This window comes from Alosa pseudoharengus, unplaced genomic scaffold (genome assembly GCF_046254945.1).
Source record: "Alosa pseudoharengus isolate Yale_2024_CS ecotype anadromous, Long Island Sound unplaced genomic scaffold, YU_APseudo_1.1 YU_APseudo_1.1_scf_7, whole genome shotgun sequence".
Classification (NCBI taxonomy): domain Eukaryota; kingdom Metazoa; phylum Chordata; class Actinopteri; order Clupeiformes; family Clupeidae; genus Alosa; species Alosa pseudoharengus.
Genome location: NW_027468859.1, coordinates 3,743,446 through 3,762,120, shown reverse-complemented (window position 1 = coordinate 3,762,120; position 18,675 = coordinate 3,743,446). Strand labels below are relative to the sequence as shown.

The 18,675-nt window shown below is 45.9% G+C and overlaps 2 protein-coding genes across 3 annotated transcripts in view; one reads left to right on the top strand and one right to left on the bottom strand.

The window, feature by feature from the left end:
- Positions 1-9,039, top strand: part of scml4 (Scm polycomb group protein like 4) — a 16,538-nt gene extending 7,499 nt beyond the window's left edge. The window contains exons 4-8 of the mRNA XM_076272350.1: positions 1,951-2,151; positions 2,567-2,794; positions 4,376-4,585; positions 5,278-5,423; positions 5,613-9,039. Coding sequence (XP_076128465.1) covers positions 1,951-2,151; positions 2,567-2,794; positions 4,376-4,585; positions 5,278-5,423; positions 5,613-5,738 — 911 coding nt within the window. The 3' untranslated portion in view covers positions 5,739-9,039. The remainder of the gene's footprint in view (positions 1-1,950; positions 2,152-2,566; positions 2,795-4,375; positions 4,586-5,277; positions 5,424-5,612) is intronic.
- A 1,029-nt stretch (positions 9,040-10,068) lies between these two features.
- On the bottom strand, positions 10,069-18,675 carry LOC143109848 (WD repeat-containing protein 20-like). 2 transcript variants are annotated; one of them, XM_076272638.1, is made up of 4 exons: positions 18,412-18,675; positions 15,266-15,448; positions 12,593-13,984; positions 10,069-11,483 (listed from the first exon to the last, which is right to left on the bottom strand). In XM_076272638.1, exons 1-4 carry the CDS (start codon positions 18,673-18,675, stop codon positions 11,430-11,432), a joined length of 1,893 nt encoding a protein of 630 aa, XP_076128753.1. In that variant the 3' UTR covers positions 10,069-11,429. The 2 variants fall into 2 exon arrangements, with proteins under 2 accessions (XP_076128753.1, XP_076128754.1); XM_076272639.1 differs by having other exon boundaries at positions 10,070-11,483; positions 12,596-13,984; positions 18,412-18,672.

The following is an 18,675-nucleotide window of genomic DNA, read 5'->3' as shown; positions in this document are numbered from 1 at the left end:
GTTCTTTTTCCCTCTCTTCCCCTTTTCTATCTCACTCACTCCTTTGCTCTCTCTTTATTTCTCTCCTTTCCTTCCTTCTCTCTCTTATTTGTCACTTTCCCTCTCTCTCTCTCTCTCTCTCTCTTCCTCTCTCACACTCCTCTCTTCTCTCTCTCCCTGCTGCCTCTGTAGACTGAAGGTGTCCAGAAGGCCCATTTACACACTCATTCATTCACTCTGTCCATTTCCTGTCTTGTGTCTTATCTGGTCTTATCTCTCTTTCTCTCACACTTGCTCTCTCATCAAAGACCACCATTGATTTCCTGTCACTGTCTGACAGCTGTGCGATTTATGTGTGTGCGTCTGTGTGTGTGTGTGTGGGTACGTTTTTGTGCTAGTCAGTTATGCAAACAATCTGGCATGTGAGTTGCCGTGGCCGATAAGATAGTGCTGAATTGTCCTGCAGTTGCTCGTGGGAGTTCTTGTTCTGCAGTTTACCACCAGGGACTCAGCCACACGGCCATGTGACTAGCTGCACTAGAGTGGTTGCTAAGCAGTGGTTGCTAAGCTCTCGGAGGTCATGACCTTTCCTCCAATGCGGAAGGTCAAGTTGGGGTCAAGGCAAGAAGCCATGCTTGTGTGTCTGTCGCCATATTTCACTGGTGGCCACTCGTGTGTTTTTGTTTGGTTTAAATAGTAAATACAGTAACAATAGTAAATAGTAAATACAGACAGTAAATAGTTTTTGTTCCTCTGATGTCAAATCTTTGCTCTTGTTACAGAAGTCTGTGTCCTTTTTAATCTTTATCCTCCTCTCTGCCACTTTTCATTTCTGTGCTACGCTCATTTCTCCTCTGTTTCCTACTGTTCCTCCTTCCCCTCTATCTCTTCCTCCTCTCTGTTTCCTCATCCCCCTTTCTTTCTCTCTGTATCGTTCCTAATCCTGTCTTTAAAAAAATGAGACATTAGTGCTTTTCCACAACACCTGTGTATCAGCTCACTGACTTTGTCACCAGAATGTTAGAGTATTTTTTTGTTTATTTTGATTTTGATGATTCACTCTCTGCTCCAAAAAACATAGGACTGTTCAGCATCAGGCGTCACCAAGCAACAAATCCATTTCCCCTGCAGCCAAGTTGAGTCACAGAGGCTATGTTCATTTGTACATGTTCATTTGTACGCTCAGTTAAATGTTCATTCCCCCCCTCGCCATCCACAACAGTCAAATGTATTGTTAAAAAAACACTGCCTGCCAATCTGCTGTCTGGCTTCGGTTAAACAGAATAAGGGGGGGGGGGGGGGGGTCACATTGGGAGTAACAAAGCGGCAGCAGACCATAATAATTTAAAGAAGTTCTATTTCATTCCTAAGTTGCATGAGCCGTCTACAGAACTGCCTAAACTGACAATTGATGAACCTCGTGTTACTTTTAAAGTTGAGCCAACGCTCAAATGGTTAGCCTTAGCGCTAACACTGCCGCAGCAGCTGTTCCGCTGCCAAACCATAACGAACAATAGGAAGTCTTCCGCTTGCCACTTGTCAATGTGATCCCTGCCTATGGACGTTGTAGAGTTCAGTGCAATAGTATATCAAATGTTGAGTGATGACTAGTGATGATGAAGAGTCCATTAGGCTTGGGCCAGGATGTCCTCTTCATCCAATCACAAGTCAGTTGTTTGACTCATAGACTGTATACAGTCTATGGTTTGACTGGACCTAACTGTTGTATGATTCATAGGTTAATCCCCCATTCTGTTGATTTGTATTGGCATTGTTAATATTACAACAATTTCTTCTTCACTTCTGAAACCTGAAGATGGTTTGTGAACTCTCTTGGATTACGAAAAAGAAAGTCATAGACTGAATGAAACTCTTGTTTTTCTGAAGAACATCCACAGATTATGTGTTTCCACTGTAATGCAACTCTCTCTCTCTCTCTCTCTCTCTCTCTCTCTCTCTCTCTCTCTGTAGTGTGTATCTACGTGAATAAGCACGTGAACACCGGGCCAAATCTGGACCGGCAGAAGGTCCTGCAGCTACCGGACCACCTGGGTCCAGCTCGTCCCTCTGTGGTGCTCCAGCAGGCTGTCCAGGGCTGCATAGACAGCGCATACCAGCAGAAGACTGTGTTCACCCTGCTGACACAGGGCTATGGAGGAGAAAAGATCTCAGGTACACACACACACACACAGACACACACACACACACACACACACACACACACACACACACACACACACACACACACAGAGACACACATAGACAGCGCAAACCAGCAGAAAACAGACAGACATAAACCCTGGTCCGCCATCAATTATTGTGCAAATATGCACACGTACACACTTAAACTTATAGGCTGCTTATATGTAATGCATATGTAAAGACATCTATATACTGTACATATTGAGGAAATAAAGCATGCAAATGTACACATTTTCACATTTTTTCTGTATGTGTGTGTGTGTGTGTGTGTGTGTGCGTGCATGTGTTTGTGTGTGTCTGTGTGTGTGTGCATGCGTGTGTGTGTGTGTGTGTGTGTGTGTGTGTGTGTGTGTGTGTGTGTGTGTGTGTGTGTGTGCTGGCGTAGCCACCTTTGACGGTAAGCAGCACCTGTTGAGCCTGCCGGTGGTGAACAGCGTGGGGTATGTGCTGCGCTTCCTGAAGAAGCTCTGCCGTAGCCTCCTCTGTGAGAACCTGTTCAGCGAGCAGCCCATTCCGCCGTCCTCGTCAGCGTCTTCCTCACTGTCCTCCTCCTCCTCATCATCATCCCTCTCCTTCCACAACGACAAGCTGGCTGACGGGCAGCCCAAGGCCAGTAAGTGGAGAACCTGCACCATTTGAAGTCCTGTGGTGTGTGTGTGTGTGTGTGTGTGTGTGTGTATGTGTGTGAGTGTGTGTGTGTGTGTCTTCCTCTTTCAGTGTTTCTCATCTGCAACAGTCCCGTCAGCACACAGAATAACTAAACACTGGTGTTGCCATAGTAATAGATAAAGAATTAATATTTCCATTTAGCCAATGAAATAGCAGCTCCTCTGATTGGTGGCAGTGTTTCTGTCTGGTTTATTTTTGAGTGGCCATGATGCTTGATTGCTTTCAGTGATGTGCCCCTTGAGTCTCTATGTTAAGGCGTGTTTTATTTGACTGGGGGATAGGGGTGTAACCGTACACAGAAATCACAGTTTGGTGTGTACCTCAGCTTTGAAGTCACAGTTCAGTAAATATTCGGTACAGTAAGCCTGTACTGCTAACCTAAAATGCATTGACAATATTGGTGATGTGCAACGGGAAATAATATTTTGAAAAGGTGTCAAATGTTTTTGACTTTAATTGACTAAACTGACATCTGATCCGACACTTAATTATGTTTGTGTGGGAACTCGCATTTGAAACATGGTCCGCAGGCAAAAAGGTATACTGTTGATTACTGTTAAAGACTGGATTTGGTACATTCGGTACACTTCTGTATTGAACCTAACGTCCAGTACCTAAACGGTTCGGTAGGAATATGTGGACCTCTACACCCCTAGTGGGGGAAAAGCTGCAGCTCTCACATGGAGCAGCAGAACATGGACAACAGGGAAACAAGAGAACACCAAATCCCAAAGGCAACATCTAAACTTACATCAACAAGTGCATGTAAATAATCTGATGAATGAGAGTAGCAGTTGATTAACAAAAGTGATGTGGTCATCGGTGGGTGTTAGGATGCAAAGCTAAAGTAATTGTTGAAAAGAGAAGACTACAACCTGATGGGCTGGTATCGCTTATATGGATTAAGCCTCGGCCTGGGCTTGAGGTGTGTGTGTGTGTACATGGATTAAGCCTCGACCTGGACTTGTGACCAGTTTACATCAGAAACGTTTTTGAAGCATTTTTCAGGTGCTCGTCTGACGTCCGCCTATTGTTAGAGACAGAATTACTTTAGAATCAACGTAGCTATTATAAATAAATGTAGGTATTCACACTGGTCAACTTGTGTGGATTTATGTGCATATTCCGTCCGACTAAATCACATTTTGATGCTTCACTATTAATTTAGCACATATGTGAAGCACACAAAAACTCACATTGTTAAAACACATTGTCAGAGATGGGGGCAGTGTAAATTGATTAATTTACATTTTACTCACGCCTAGGTCTTGCCTACGGTGTGAATTCCCAGTAAAAAAAAAACAGTTCAATGAAGACCAAATGTGGCTAACTTAGAAGTTGATAATGCCTAACACTTAGAAGTTGATGATGGGATGCAGTATATAGGTTTAAGTTTTTTTTTTTTTTTTTCACCGTTCTGTTCACATTATATATCTACATGTCAGCAATTCAGGTGGGTTGAATTCCTAACTTTTTTACATCACTTCCTGTTCATGCCCACATTATCTTGTGTTTTTACCCCAAGCGGACTCTCCCATGCGTGAGGATTACCACGGCGACGGCCTGGACTCCAGCAAGAGGTACTCGGTGGACCCCAGCGACTCGGCCTTCGGGGCGATGACGTCGCCATACCCGCCCAAACCGGCCTACGGGTTCCGATCTGGCCCCGCCTACTCTGGGGGTGTGTGCCGACAGGCGTCCAGCCCCGGCAGCTTCCAGGAAGGAAACAGAAGTGGTGAGCGCAGCACACAGGAAGTAGGAAGTGAAATGGGGAGGGCAGTATGAGCAGGAAGTAGGAAGTGAAATGGGGAGGGCAGTATGAGCAGAAAACTTGTATTACTTTTGGTCAGTAAGACATCTTTATATCCCTAGCATGTTCTGGCCCAAACACTTCATTTGAACTTTGCTTCCTGTCACTGGCATAACACGTCATGAACACGTTTATTACTTCAGATTATTACTTCAAAGATCAGCCACTAGTAAAGCTGTGCCAGATTATTGGTTTCCAATTGTTTTATGTAAATGAGTCATTTCAGAACCACTATATGCAAATGTGTAACACTGACTTTGACACCAGACAAATGTTTTATTGCAGATGTTACAAGGCTGAAAGTATGTGTGTGTGTGTGTGTGTGTGTGTGTGTGTGTGTGTGTGTGTGTGTGTGTGTGTGTGTGTGTGTGTGTGTGTGTGTGTGTGTGTGTGTGATTGTGTGTGTGCACGCATGAGTGTGTGTGTGTGTGTGTGTTTGTATGTGTATGCACGTGAGTGCATACAGTAAGTGTGTGTGTGGGTGTGTGAATGTGAGTGTGTTTAAGCGTGAGAGTATGTGAGCAATGAATGTATGTTTGTGCTTGTGCATGGGTGTGTGATCTTGTGTGGTTGTATGTATATCCTTGTAATAACAGATTGTTTTGTCCACTCCCCAGCCTACAGTCCCGTGCCGGAGGCGTGTGAGTCCAGGCCGCCCCCCAGTAAAGACCCATCCAGCTGGACAGTGGAGGAGGTGGTGTGGTTCGTCAAAGACGCTGACCCACACGCCCTGGGCCCGCACGCGGAGGTGTTCAGAAAGCACGTGAGTACAGCACTCACAGACACACACACACACACTCACACACAACACACACACACACACACACACACACACACACACAAACACAATCATGTATGCTTTCACACTACACACATGCTCTCATGATAATGTGTTTGAGTTGTGTGTGTACTAATAGTGTGTTTGTGTGTATGTGTGTGTGTGTGTGAGCAGGAGATTGACGGCGATGCCCTGCTGCTACTGAAGAGTGATATGATCATGAAGTACCTGGGCCTGAAGCTAGGGCCTGCTCTCAAGCTCTGTTACCATATCGACAAGCTGAAGCAAAACAAGTTCTGACCAATCACAGATGTTCATACACTCACATACACAGACACACTTTGACATAGACTGGCACACACATTTTTTTCACAAGCATTTTTTCTTTCTGTAAATGGACTCTGCCTGCACTTTTGCATATCCAGCGGTTAAAGGGACACCAGGCAACGTTTTCGTGTTAATTACTCATCTTCGTAAGACGGTATATGGTTAAATGACTCATTACAGGGCGAATGAAGACTCTCTCGCCCGCCCCTACTGCCTGTAGGAAGAATATCCCGCTTGCAAGTTCAGTGTATCGTACCCGGCGACCGAAGCAGTATCAGTTTCCATCCTGCATCCACAGCACAGAGGGAGGCTAACGAAACGCTAGCGATTGTTGCAAACGTGTGTATAATGGCAGAGCCGGCGAAGAAGCAGCGAAAACCCTTGACGGAAGATGTAAAGAAAAGGAAAAGAGCTTCAGACCGAGCGAGGGGGAGTTTCGTAGAGAAAAAGCATCAGGCTTGCCTGGTGTCCCTTTAAGATTTTTTTTTTTTCTTTTGTAATTTGTCATATCTTGATGGGGGTCAATTGTGAATTGTTGCATTTGTGCACAACACCGCACTTGAACTCAAGCAAGGAGGCAAAAAGTGCTAGGTGCTAGCGTCTGTTGATAGGCGTGAACGTCTGTGCATAGGTGCTAGTGTCTGTGGATAGGTGCTAGCGTCTGTCCATAGGTGCTAGTGTCTGTCCATAGGTGCTAGCGTCTGTCGATAGGCATGAACGTCTGTGGATACAGTAGGTGCTAGCGTCTGTGGATAGGTGCTAGTGTCTGTCCATAGCTGCTAGTGTCTGTCCATAGGTACAGATGCCCGGAAGTGAGCTTCACTCACGACACAGCACTGTACCCCCTCCTGTTATTCTGGCAGCTTTATTAGTGTAGCGAAGGAAGTGTGTGTGTGTGTGTGTGTGTGTGTGTGTGTGTGTGTGTGTGTGTGTGTGTGTGTGTGTGAGAGAGAGAGAGAGAGTGTGAGAATAGGAGAGAGAGACTGAATGTACTGCATTGTTTCTCCAACGCCATTCCCTTTAGATTTTATTTTCCTTCAATGCTGTACTGCCACCCTGTGGCCACCCTTAGGTACTACAGTTCAATGCTGCACAACACCATCTCCTGACTGTATAGTTACACTCATTCACACACACAGATGTATTCATAGCTGAATTCTCTAGCTTCTCTAGTACACTACAAATATTTAGGTGATGCTATGGCCAGTAGAAGTAGCATTAATTAGCTGTATATTTTGATTCTTGGCTGTGTCATGGTGCTCATCATTACAGGAATCCCCTCAAGATCAGATGTAGTTCTGTTTAGAAACTACCAAACATGACAACATATATATGTATATAGTAGTGTGTGTGTGTGTGTGTGTGTGTGTGCGACGCGTGTCTGCGTGCGTGCGCTTGACAGTTATTAATGTGCTGAGCACATAGTGTTTGTGTAGTGGTCTGGATTTGGCATCTGGTTTCATTTGTTTGATTATAAGTTTTCCTTATTTGGAAAGTATAGCTTGAAAAACAAAATGGCACAATTCAATTATTGCCATTGAGGAACCTCTCAAAGTTAGGATCACCATTTTATTTAAAGTCCTAACATTGTTATTGGATATGAACAATGAAAACAAAGTATTTCTTTTTTTTACATTTTGAAACCTCTCTCTCTCTCTCTCACTCACTCACTTACTCACTCACTCACTCACACATACACACACACACACACACACACACACACACACACACACACACATACACACACACACACACACACACACCTCATTCAGCTGGGCAACCTTCAGGACAATCTTGCCTCACCAGCCATGCTTCTCTTTGTTGCCATGGAGCGAAGAACACAAATCCCCATGCGTGAAATTTTTTGTTATTAGAAGAAATGGCTGAAATCTGTGTTATTTTCGCTCCCGTCAGAGGGCATAACAAAAGGACAGGCTTGGCTAGAATAGGGATCACTAGGCCGATGAAACAAACAAACAAACAGACGCAGCCTTTCTACACACACACAGACTTGTAAATACCATATGACTTTAGAAGCATAGTAATGGAATAACATGGTTTACCTTTCTCCCTCTTCAGTGTATGAAGCTTCAGGTTTTTCCTCCACCACATTGAATGGCTTTGTTCATCCTGTTTTACTCAAGCTTGTTAAGGTTGCCTGTTAAAAGCAGTGTAGTGTGCTGCCATGCACTTTTGTCTGAACTGCTAAACTACACACACACACACACACACACACACCCAAACACTGCAAACAGACGCCTGCCAAACGTATCCAAAATAATTTCAGATCCTTCAGATATTGCACATGGCTGAATCAGCTCATTCCGAATCAGATCAAATTGTGATTTTTCAGTTCAGTTCCTTTTCTAAAATATTGAATTCCCAGTAAACCTCATAAAAAGGCTAAAACTACCAAACCCTAGATTGTGATGCTATCGTATGTGGTTCTTGGAGCATTAGAGTTGATTTGACGGAGCAGATTTGTGTGTTGGTCAGAGGAAATATAATCTTCAAGTCCTTAGTTTCACTCCATTTGTTTGGTACAGTCAACAGCAGTAGTTAGTTTGGTACAGTAGCAATGCTAGCAGTTTTGGCTAATCTGTTTAGCCTGCTAGCTACCAATGAAAGCTTTGGAAGAGACACAAGCAACACAGACACATCAGTCTACAGTTTACAATCACACACACGCACACACACACACACACACACTTTTTTACTTCTCCCCTCATAGCCCTACAGATCTGTTGCTTGGAAATGAAGCATCATTTGAAGCGTTGTTTGACAGTAAACAAAATGTGTCAATTTCAAGACATCTCACACCTGAGATCTCTGTTAAGTTTCTGAGGGCGTATCCGTAGAAATATCATTGCTTTGTGTGCGCTTCTGTGTGTTTGTCCTGTTTTTTGTTTTGTGATTTTAGGGACATTTGTACATAAAATATGAGAATATGAAATATGCTTTTATATATGATGAGGAAATGTGTCAACGCCACATTGTTTCTGAGAAGCTCAACTTCATTCGCCAAACTACAACACAGACCATTCATGTTGGTGCTAAAATCTGTGTTTTTGAAAGAATACGTTGATCTTTTTTACATATATATATATACTGTATGTATACACAAATATATATGGTTGTGTGTGTTTTTTTATTTGTAAAGTTTTATTAGGCTTCAGTGTTGTGAAATGTGTTTTTTGAGGGTTAGATGCGTATGTGCATCGGTTTGTGAATGCAGAGTATTACGCAAAGGCTACAATAAAGAGATAATGACTCACTTGCATGGTGTCCTCTGTGCTCTGAGAAATGGGTGGGGGCTCCAAATCATGCATTTTGGACAACTTGTTTCGTCACTGGGTCACTGGTTATGGACTCACCCTGAGTTCAGTAGTGATATAAGTAGGAAGTCCTTGAGTGGCACTCCATGTGTACTAGGAGCTCAGAAAATATCAGTTGAAAAGTAGAATATAATCAATAAAGTGCACCCAGCAAAAAAAAAAAACTAATTGTATAAGTTGCACCTCCCTCAAAAAATGATTGCTGATCTACACGTGAACACATGACCTATTTTGAGGTTAAAAAGGCGTCTGTCTCTGTTGAGAAGCTTGCAGTGGCTGTGTGCATTCCTGCTGCTTACAGTGATTATGTACTCAAACAAATGCAGCTAGCAGCGGTGTGTCTTCATTGGCGTTTTGTAAAAGTGGATAAGCACACACTCATCTAAGAGAGCAATGACCACCATGGCCAGACCGGTGGAAGACTGAGGGAACACCAATCTCCTGTCTGAATCTTATTCTCTGATATTGTACAGCAAGGTGACACACAACTACTTCCTCTGAAGAACAGATAATCGACCCCCTCTTCTCACCAATCGACCCCCTCTTCTCACCAAGTCCTCATCACTCATCAATATTGCACTACCTGGACATTGTGGCGTGGCGTGAACGCTGTATTTCAGACGTGGGAAAGATGTTCAATTTCGGGACACATCATCAGTATGGTACATCTGCTTCAGAAAAGAAAATATTGGGGTAGTTTCATGAAGTGCTTTGTTTCACAAGACCTAAATATTAAACACCTTTGAAACATCATTAGTAATGTTTTTTTGTTGTTTGTTTGTGTTAAATCTATATCTGCTGATGGATAAAACAAGTGTTTCATGGCTTCATGTTTCAACTGGATATTGATAAATCTTAGACTTTTTATTGCATATTTGAACATTTATAGCATATTTAGCATACGGTATTTACAAATTTGTGTTGGAGTGGGCAAATCTGTTTGACAGAAAACTTTAGTGGTTACATTTTTCAGCTATCAATTAATATGATGTTCAAATTGTATCTGGACCTTTTGCTGGTTGGCTGTTACTTAGTGTGCATATCAGAAGTATTCCCTTCACTGAATAAGTTCAATCAGGTCAGCTGAAATTTGGCCTATATTTCAAAAAGATTACGTAACTCTTACTGATGTGGATCATTTGTGGTAATGGAAACAAGAAGCATGTACAGTATGTTGAATTGTATTCAAGATTATTTTAATATTATTATATGTGTGTAATCATATACATTCTGCATTAGAAATTTCACTATTTTTGAAGACCTATCTATTATAATAATGATTTCACCCCATAAATCCTTGACTTACAATATGTACATATATAATACAGACCATCTCTTTATCTGACACAATATTAAAATAAATGTTCCATAGGTAGAAAGATTTCTTACATCTATTTATACTTTAAACAACCTTGTCAAGGAGTCCTTTCACACTCCAAAGATTGTAAAGCCTCTCTGCTCTTGCAAACTATTAAGTGCAAACATGATCTCCTTTCATCTTAATAATAATAATTATTATTATAATAATAATAAAAAACTATGATTGCAGGATCCATCTTACGGAGGAAGCTGCCTTCCCATAGTCCCCTAGTGCCAGCACAGTACTCTTTAAGGGACATCTGCTCCATCCGAGCAACTTTGTGAGACTCACTCACACACACACACACACACAACCACACACACCCTCACACACACACTCTCACACATAGACACACACACACACACACACACACACACACACACACACACACACAGTGCAATAATGCTGGAGGATGCTGTGTGGATGGGTAATTAAATAGGAATTCTCTTTGTCCATTGTCCTTCTCCCAGTCTTCCAGCCTCAGGTATCCCTTATAGAAGAAGACGATGACAACGACGATGATGACGACATGATGAACAAACCAACAAACAAACAAAAAAAGATAAAAGATATGAGAATGGAGTGGTAGTGGCAATAAATGGGGGGGGGGGGGGGGGGGGGTCAGCCAAACTGAGAGGGAGGTTTTTAAAACAGAACTTAAAAAAAAGGGTGAGATTCCCCTCTTCCTCTTATCCACAGAACATTGCAGGACTTCCAGGGGCCCTTTCACACATCCACACGGGCCCCGCCATGCTTGCCAACAGTGCCCTCTTCCCCAGCGCTGGCTCTGCCCACTCTGCCCTCTGATGCAGCCGCCTGGCTCTCACTCCGACTCTCGTCCTGGGCAGTGGCCGGCAGAGGAGGATTCTCACCCCAGCATCCGTGGGCCCCTGCTGGGCCAGGTCCGTCTGACGCGCCCCCTGCACTGTGGAGCTCCGCTCAGCTAAGCAGCACAGCGCCCCCTGCAGCCTACACCACCGTCCCGCTCGGAGAGCTGCCGGGGTTCTGGGACGACAGAAGGCCCTGTGTGCGAAAAGAGAAGAGAAGGGGGAAAATAACGGTCAGCAAATGGACTCGTGATAGAACCACTACAGAGCCAACTTCTCCTGCACTGCAGCTGCCGCTCCCGTTCAAAGACAATGAACGAGTCATAATGAATGAGTCATCAGTCGTTAGCGTACTTTTCCAGGACCATTTATAAAATGCATTCTCCAACAGAGGAAAGAAGGTGTGCATTTAGTAACTAGCTAATTTCCCATCTGCAGTCACTACTGCTAGTGATTCCTTTTGTTGCTCATGTTGCTAGTTGAACTAGACACTATTGATGTAAATCACTTTGCATTTACATGTTGAAAAATCCTACATCAAGTGTATTGTTTACCAGGGTCATGCAAAATTCGAATTGCAATTCTGTTTCCTATTTGCTACCTCAATTGAAATGCGAGTGAAATTCAAGAATTGAATTGGAATTTAAGAGCCAGTTTCAATTCAATTCTGGAATTTTGCACAAGCCTGTTGTTTGCATCATTGTCGGTGACCTCTGACAAATGGATTATTAATGATCTGATGGGATGACCCACTTGTCCTTTCTAATAAGAAGTTTTCATGTTCCCAGAGGGAATAACTGTGCTGGTATGGTCTCGGAATATGGGGCTGTGAGGTCAAATACGATCACCACTCAGCTTGAACTAGGCTGGCACCAGGTGGCTTCAGCAGCAGCCTGGGTAGTGTAGTCCCCTCAAAGGAATTCAATAATTATGAAATGTCTGCCTGGGTTTGGGACAGGAATTGCTCCAGCAGGTGACAGAATTATGTCTAGACTACTTCATCATGGGCCCCAGCTGTGGCGCAACTGGCTGGGGCACCTGCACCGTGCGCCGCTGACCCGGGTTCGATTCCCGCCCCCTGGTCCTTTCCAGATCCCACCCCTGCTCTCTCTCCCACTCACTTCCTGTCAATCTCCACTGTCCTATCTAGTTAAAGGCATGAAAAGCCCAAAAAATATACTTTAGACTACTTCATCATGTCATGTTAAACATTGGTTTGCGCAGAATTTGTGGAAAGCAAAATGAAAACACACACACACACACACACACACAGGTCTTAGACAACCCTATGTGGGCGCTCCTTACCACCTTGCCGGGCCTTGCCCACGTGCAGATGAATCCCTCCTGGCAGGCGGTGACCAGACAGTCGTCCAGGAAGATGAGCACGGTGAGCCTCTCGTGGGCGATCTTCTTGCACACCAGCGGCTCCAGCACAGGCACCTCCTCCATGTGCGGGCACAGGGTGGTGCCCAGAGTCCTGCCCGGCCCGGCCGAGCCCGTGGCCGAGCGCGAGCCGCTCAGCTGGTTGAGCTTGTCGTTGCTCTTGCTGCCGACGTAGCCCACGCTGTGGTTCCTGCGGTGCTCCTTCTCGTGGTGGCGCTCCTTGCGCGAGTCGTGCGCCAGCGTGAGCGTGGCGAACTTGTGCACGCCCGTGGCCATCAGCGCGCTCTCCATGATGCTGCTGGCCTTGGGGTGGCTGTTGGGGGTGCTGCCCCCTGGCGGCGCCGTGGAGTGCGGCAGGCTGTTGGAGCGCGGCAGCGAGCCGCCGGACAGACAGTTGGTCTGCGGGTGGGACAGCACGGGTGTCTTGTCTCCGCCGCCGTTGGTGCCCGCCGTGCTGTTGGCGTTCGGGGTGGCGTTAGTAGTGGCGGTGGCGTTCATGACGTTGGTGTGAGTCCGAGTGCGGGACAGGGGCAGGTGGGGGAACAGGATGTCCTCGGTGAGGTCCCAGAGGCACAGCTGGGTGTCCTGCCCCACCGAGCCGAAGCGGTAGGACACGCTCATGGCGCAGCCGTCTGTGGAGTTGCACTTGGAGAGGCGCGACTGGGCGCTGTTGGCGCGCTCGCGCCCGAAGTCCCCCGTCGCCGCCGCAGGGGCCGCAGGGGCCGGCGTCTCCTGGAAGTCGTCGTCGCTGCCGCTGAACTCGGCCGGCGCGTCGCCGTCCACGCCCACGATGGTGGTGGTGCACGGGTCGAACGCCACCACGCTCACCCACGACTTGTGGCCGTGGCCGCGCGCGATGACCCGCCGCTCGCCGAACGACCACACCGTCACCAGGTCGTCCTCGCCGCCCGCCACCACGTAGCGCCCGTCGGGGCTCCAGCACACGCACAGCAGGCCGCCGAAGTAGCTCTTCATGGCGCCGTGCAGCTCGCCGCTGTCGAAGCCCAGCACGCGCAGGTAGCCGTCCTGGCTGGCGCACGCCACGTGCCGGCCGTCCGGCGAGAAGGCGAACTCGTTGAGCGTGCCCTGGCCCACCGTCCAGCGGCGCAGCGGGTTGCGCGCCTGCTTGCTCTTGCAGGTGTGCACGGCGAAGCCGTCGCCCTGCCGCAGCAGCTGGTAGTGCGGCGCCGCTGAGCCGCAGCTGTGCTCCACGTTGTACAGGTACAGGCTGCCGCTGGCGTGCGACACCAGGAAGAGGCTCTCCGAGCCCGGCACCCACCGCACGCACGTCACCCGAGACTTGTCGATCAGCCTCTGGGGGAGGAGGAGGGGGGAGAGGAAACGGGTTAGGCAGGCAGACAGATGCATGCACATTACCCACAACCCATCAATCAGCCTCTGCGGAAGGGAGACACACACACACACACACACACACAGACACAGACACACACACGCTGTGCTACTGTGACATGTATGGGGCAGGAAGGCAGCACACATGAGCTTCAGTGAATCTCTGCTAGAGCCACTCAGTGGACAGGACAGTACTGACACAGAGAGCAGGTCAAACAAAAGAGAGAGAGACACACACACACACACGGACACACACACACACACACACGCCATCATCAGTGAATGACTGCTACTGTGACCAGTACTGGTCTGTGACCAGGTCCACAACAGCCTTCTCTCAGAAGGACACAGTGAGCAGATGACAAGCGAGAGAGCGCATGTTATTCTTCCTCACTGCTGCCTCCAGCCCAGTAGAGACACTGACACGCAGCACTCACATCACTGACAGCTTTAAGAGTCACTCCATCCAGCACAGACAGACAGACACACAAGTCCACCGCTGAAACCTTTTAAGATTCACTCTTCCCAGCAGAGACAGACACCAAGTTAAAGATTTAACTGACTCAAACTTGTCATCTGTGCACTGGAGGAATGACTTTTGTTTCCGACAGCTCCTTTGTGGAAGGCTAAGTTCTGCTGAATGGTTCAGTCATGCAACCCGAGACGAGCACTTGATTCATTCATTATTCACACATAGCAGAAGACCAATCTACTACACCATAATGGTCTGCTGACAACACCTGAGCTCAGCTCACCTGTCGAGGGTAAGTGAGGCCATGCTAGTGTCCCCCACTGGAGAGCTTGTACGATAGTGTGCTGTTTTAAAGATTTATTTATTGGCTATTCGGGCCTTTGATAGGACGAGGACGCTGGAGAGTGGATGGGACAAGACTGAGAGAGAGGGAGTGGGGAGTGGGATCGAGAAATGACCTCACAAATGACCTCAGAAATGACCTCAGGCCAGATTGGAACCGGAGTTCTTGTGGGCACTGCCTGCTACTGCTTGCACTATACTGCTGATTGCTGATGAACTATACTTCAATATTATTAACTAAAAAAAAAACACCAGTAGTAGACTAAACAGATTTTCACCCCACCCTAAAGAGTAATGATTTAACAAAGCTTTATACAACTAATGTGTAGAAATGGGGAAGGGTGTGCATGTATGAAACAGGGAGTGAGAATGTGTCTCTGTCCTCCCCCATGAGTGTTTGTGTGTGTGTGTGTGTGTGTGTGCAGACAGACCTCCTCGTTGAACAGCTTGCTGGTCTCCTTCTTGATGGGGTCGATGAGCTGCACCTGTCCGGCGGAGAAGCCCACCAGCAGGGAGACGCTCTCGGCCGTTGCCGACAGCGGGTTGAAGTCATGACACGTAGGCTGCGTTCCCTTATAGATCCGCTTGTCTATGGGCTTGCTCAGGTCGGCGGCCTGACACACACACACACACACACACACACACACACACACACACACACACACACACACACACACACACACACACACACACACACACACACACATAAACACACACTTAATAATGTATATGTATATGTTTACTGTCTGTAAAGCAGCTTTTATTTATCATGCATGCATGTCGTAAAACACATGCACACACACACTCTTACACAAATAATTGATGATAAAAGAGAAATGGTCTAAATAAAGCAACCTTGTCATTTCCTTCTCTTTCTCTGCCAAAGAGTTCATGTTGGGCCATATAAATAATAAATGCAGTGCGCTTTGGAAACAACACGAAGACAATTTTCAAACATTCTGAACTACCCAACCAACCAACCATTTAGGCATAAGCAAGCCACTTTAGCGTGAGCACACGCACGCAGTACGCAATATGGATTGAAGACAATTTGTCGTGACAGGTGACAAACTCAATATTCATCTGTGTCTTGATCGGAAGACTTCCCATATGGGAGTGCAAACGAGACGGGTCAAAAGCCCTCGTCGGCTAGCTTACAGACAGCCATTCTCAATTCACCTTAGTCAGACTCAGAGCAAAGCAGAGTGCCACGGTTGCCCGTCATCATGACAGACTGCCCAGGGGGCTGCAGAAACTGGCATAGAGGCAAGGCGAACATTTTGGCTCTGACCAGGGCTCCAGTTTCGCTGGCTCACAGCTGACGATAATGCAATGTGAAAAAGCATCATTAGCACAGGAGAGGGGCCTTGGAGGGGCATGTGGGTTAGCATGCAGTATGCTTGCCTACCAGCAGGTGGCTCACAAAACCCACATATGTGGAGAAACTTCTTCAGTTGTCTCAGACTTTAGGGGTCTCTAAGGAACAATAGCAGAAGAACTACGCACCTCTAGAGCAAACAGGAAAAAGTAACAGATACCCACAAGCAGGTCTATGTGCATTATATATAGTAATGATGACGGCTGTTCATTAAAGGTAGGGTAAGCGATTTCTGACACACAACATTTTTCGTAACATTCAGCGAATATCTCCTCATGATCCTCTAACTCCATTCTCTGAGTACACTGTAAAAAAATGGTCTTCTTACACAGCCCTGGCTCCATGATCTGGAAACAAACAACGTGGGGGCAGCCTGTCCCTGGAATAATAACAAAACATTGTGTGTTTCTCGGGGAGCACTGAAGGCAGGGGTGAGCTACTTCTCTGGTGAGTTTTGTTTGATCTTTGGTTCAAATACAAGGCAAGTTGCTTTGGACAAAAGCTTCTGCAAGAAACATAAACATAAACAAACACAATGTCATCCAGCATCACTTGCCCTACTTGGAAACTTGCTTGGAAAACCTGCACTGACACATTGCACTGACACATTGCACTGACACATTGCACTGACACATTGCACTGACACATTGCACTGACACATTGCACTGACACATTGCACTGACACATTGCACTGACACATTGCACTGACACATTGCACTGACACATTGCACTATGCTTGATTCTACCATCAGATTGCATCACATTCTTCAGCTTTCAAGTTCTGAATGCAAAATGATGGTTTTCTCATATGTGCAGAGTGACTCGGTGTGAAGTGAAAGACAACCTGCCAAACAACAGGGCTACATGACAACCTTCCTAAATCATCTATCAGGACATTCACCAATCACTCCCTCAAGGTTTAAATGACAGCGTTCAGGCTATCATGAAGAGCATCATGAAGGGTATCATGTAAAGATGTGAAATGTTGCAAAGGAAGCTTATCCCATATCCATGGTCCCAAGCAGAGTGATGCATCATGGGGTCTCAGCATTGCACTGTGTCAATGGGCTACCAAATTCATCTGATAGCATAACCACTCAAGCCACTGATAATACACAACACATGCATATGCAACAGGTGACAGCAAGACCTCCTAGATAACAGTTTTCACAATATCTGCCTGTTTGTCCGTGCATCATGTTGATGACATGGACACTGACAATGATGTTTGAATATAAAGTTTGGCCACCCACCACAGGTCAATTTATACATTGAAAAGGACAGCAAACAATCCTATCATAATTACTGACGAGTCCGCAGTTTCAACCAAACATTTCAGATGCCAAGGTGGACGAATTATCTGGACTGTGACATGAAGCGGAATAGATCAACACAGCAAGTCTTACATTGCATTTAGTTAATAACTAGCCCAAAAATGAATTACTACTGGTTGTGATGTATTTGAAAGATTTCCATGATGGGTATAATTAATAAATCTTTATTATATAGCGCTGGAAAATTAAGCCTGTTCTTTGACGAATCAATTTGTTGACATGTAGACCTTGGACGGAAGTAACAAACATTGTCATTTTTTGCACAGTCAGCATCAACTCAACTACCCTCGCCCTTTTCACTGATGCTTTCGCTGCTGCGTTTCTTTAGCACTGACAGCTCATTCTAATCTGCGTATATGTCTAGCTAAAACCTCTCACACGAGGTTTAACACTTCGACTTTTCATTCTGATCGTTGCATGGACATATACAGCCAGAACATAAACCAAAACACCGTAAAGCCTGTGGTAAACATTGTGAAGCGAAGTCAGAGGTACCGCGAGCAGCCAAGGTTAAAACCACAGACCCAGGGGCAAGCGAGAGAGGAGATAACATTGACAGAGTGCTTAAGGTGCAACCCACAGGTGGGTGAGAGACAACCCGTCAGCAAAATTACATAATGCTAGACTGTCAAACGGTGTTCATTAAACTGTCTTGCTGAAGTTGGGACAGGGCAGCTAACGTTAGCATTATCGCTGTTCTTTTAGCAAGGTGAAATCACAATAAACTAGGCATGATTGCTTCACTTTGAAACGCACAGTGCATATGGCAAATCTGCCCAAGACTTTTACAGAGAAGACAAACAAACTTTGAACACAGAGGTGGCATGACATTGCATACGGATATGTGTGATGTCATTAGGTTTACCTTTCTCACGCCTTTGTAAATATAAAAGTAGAGTTCCCGGCCCACATTGAAACAGATTCTGTCGCCGTTACCGGACTGGTCGTTGACGTTCACGAAAGAGACTTTGACCGGGTTGGAGCCCTGTGAATTAAAAGGCACTCTGTTGGGACGGCTGTATTCGGAGTGCGTGAGGAGTTTATAGACGCCTTCCCGAGTGGTGAATTGAGTTTTAATTTCGTTCATCTCCTTCCCTCCTCCCTCCACCGCCATCTTGGAAATTTGCAT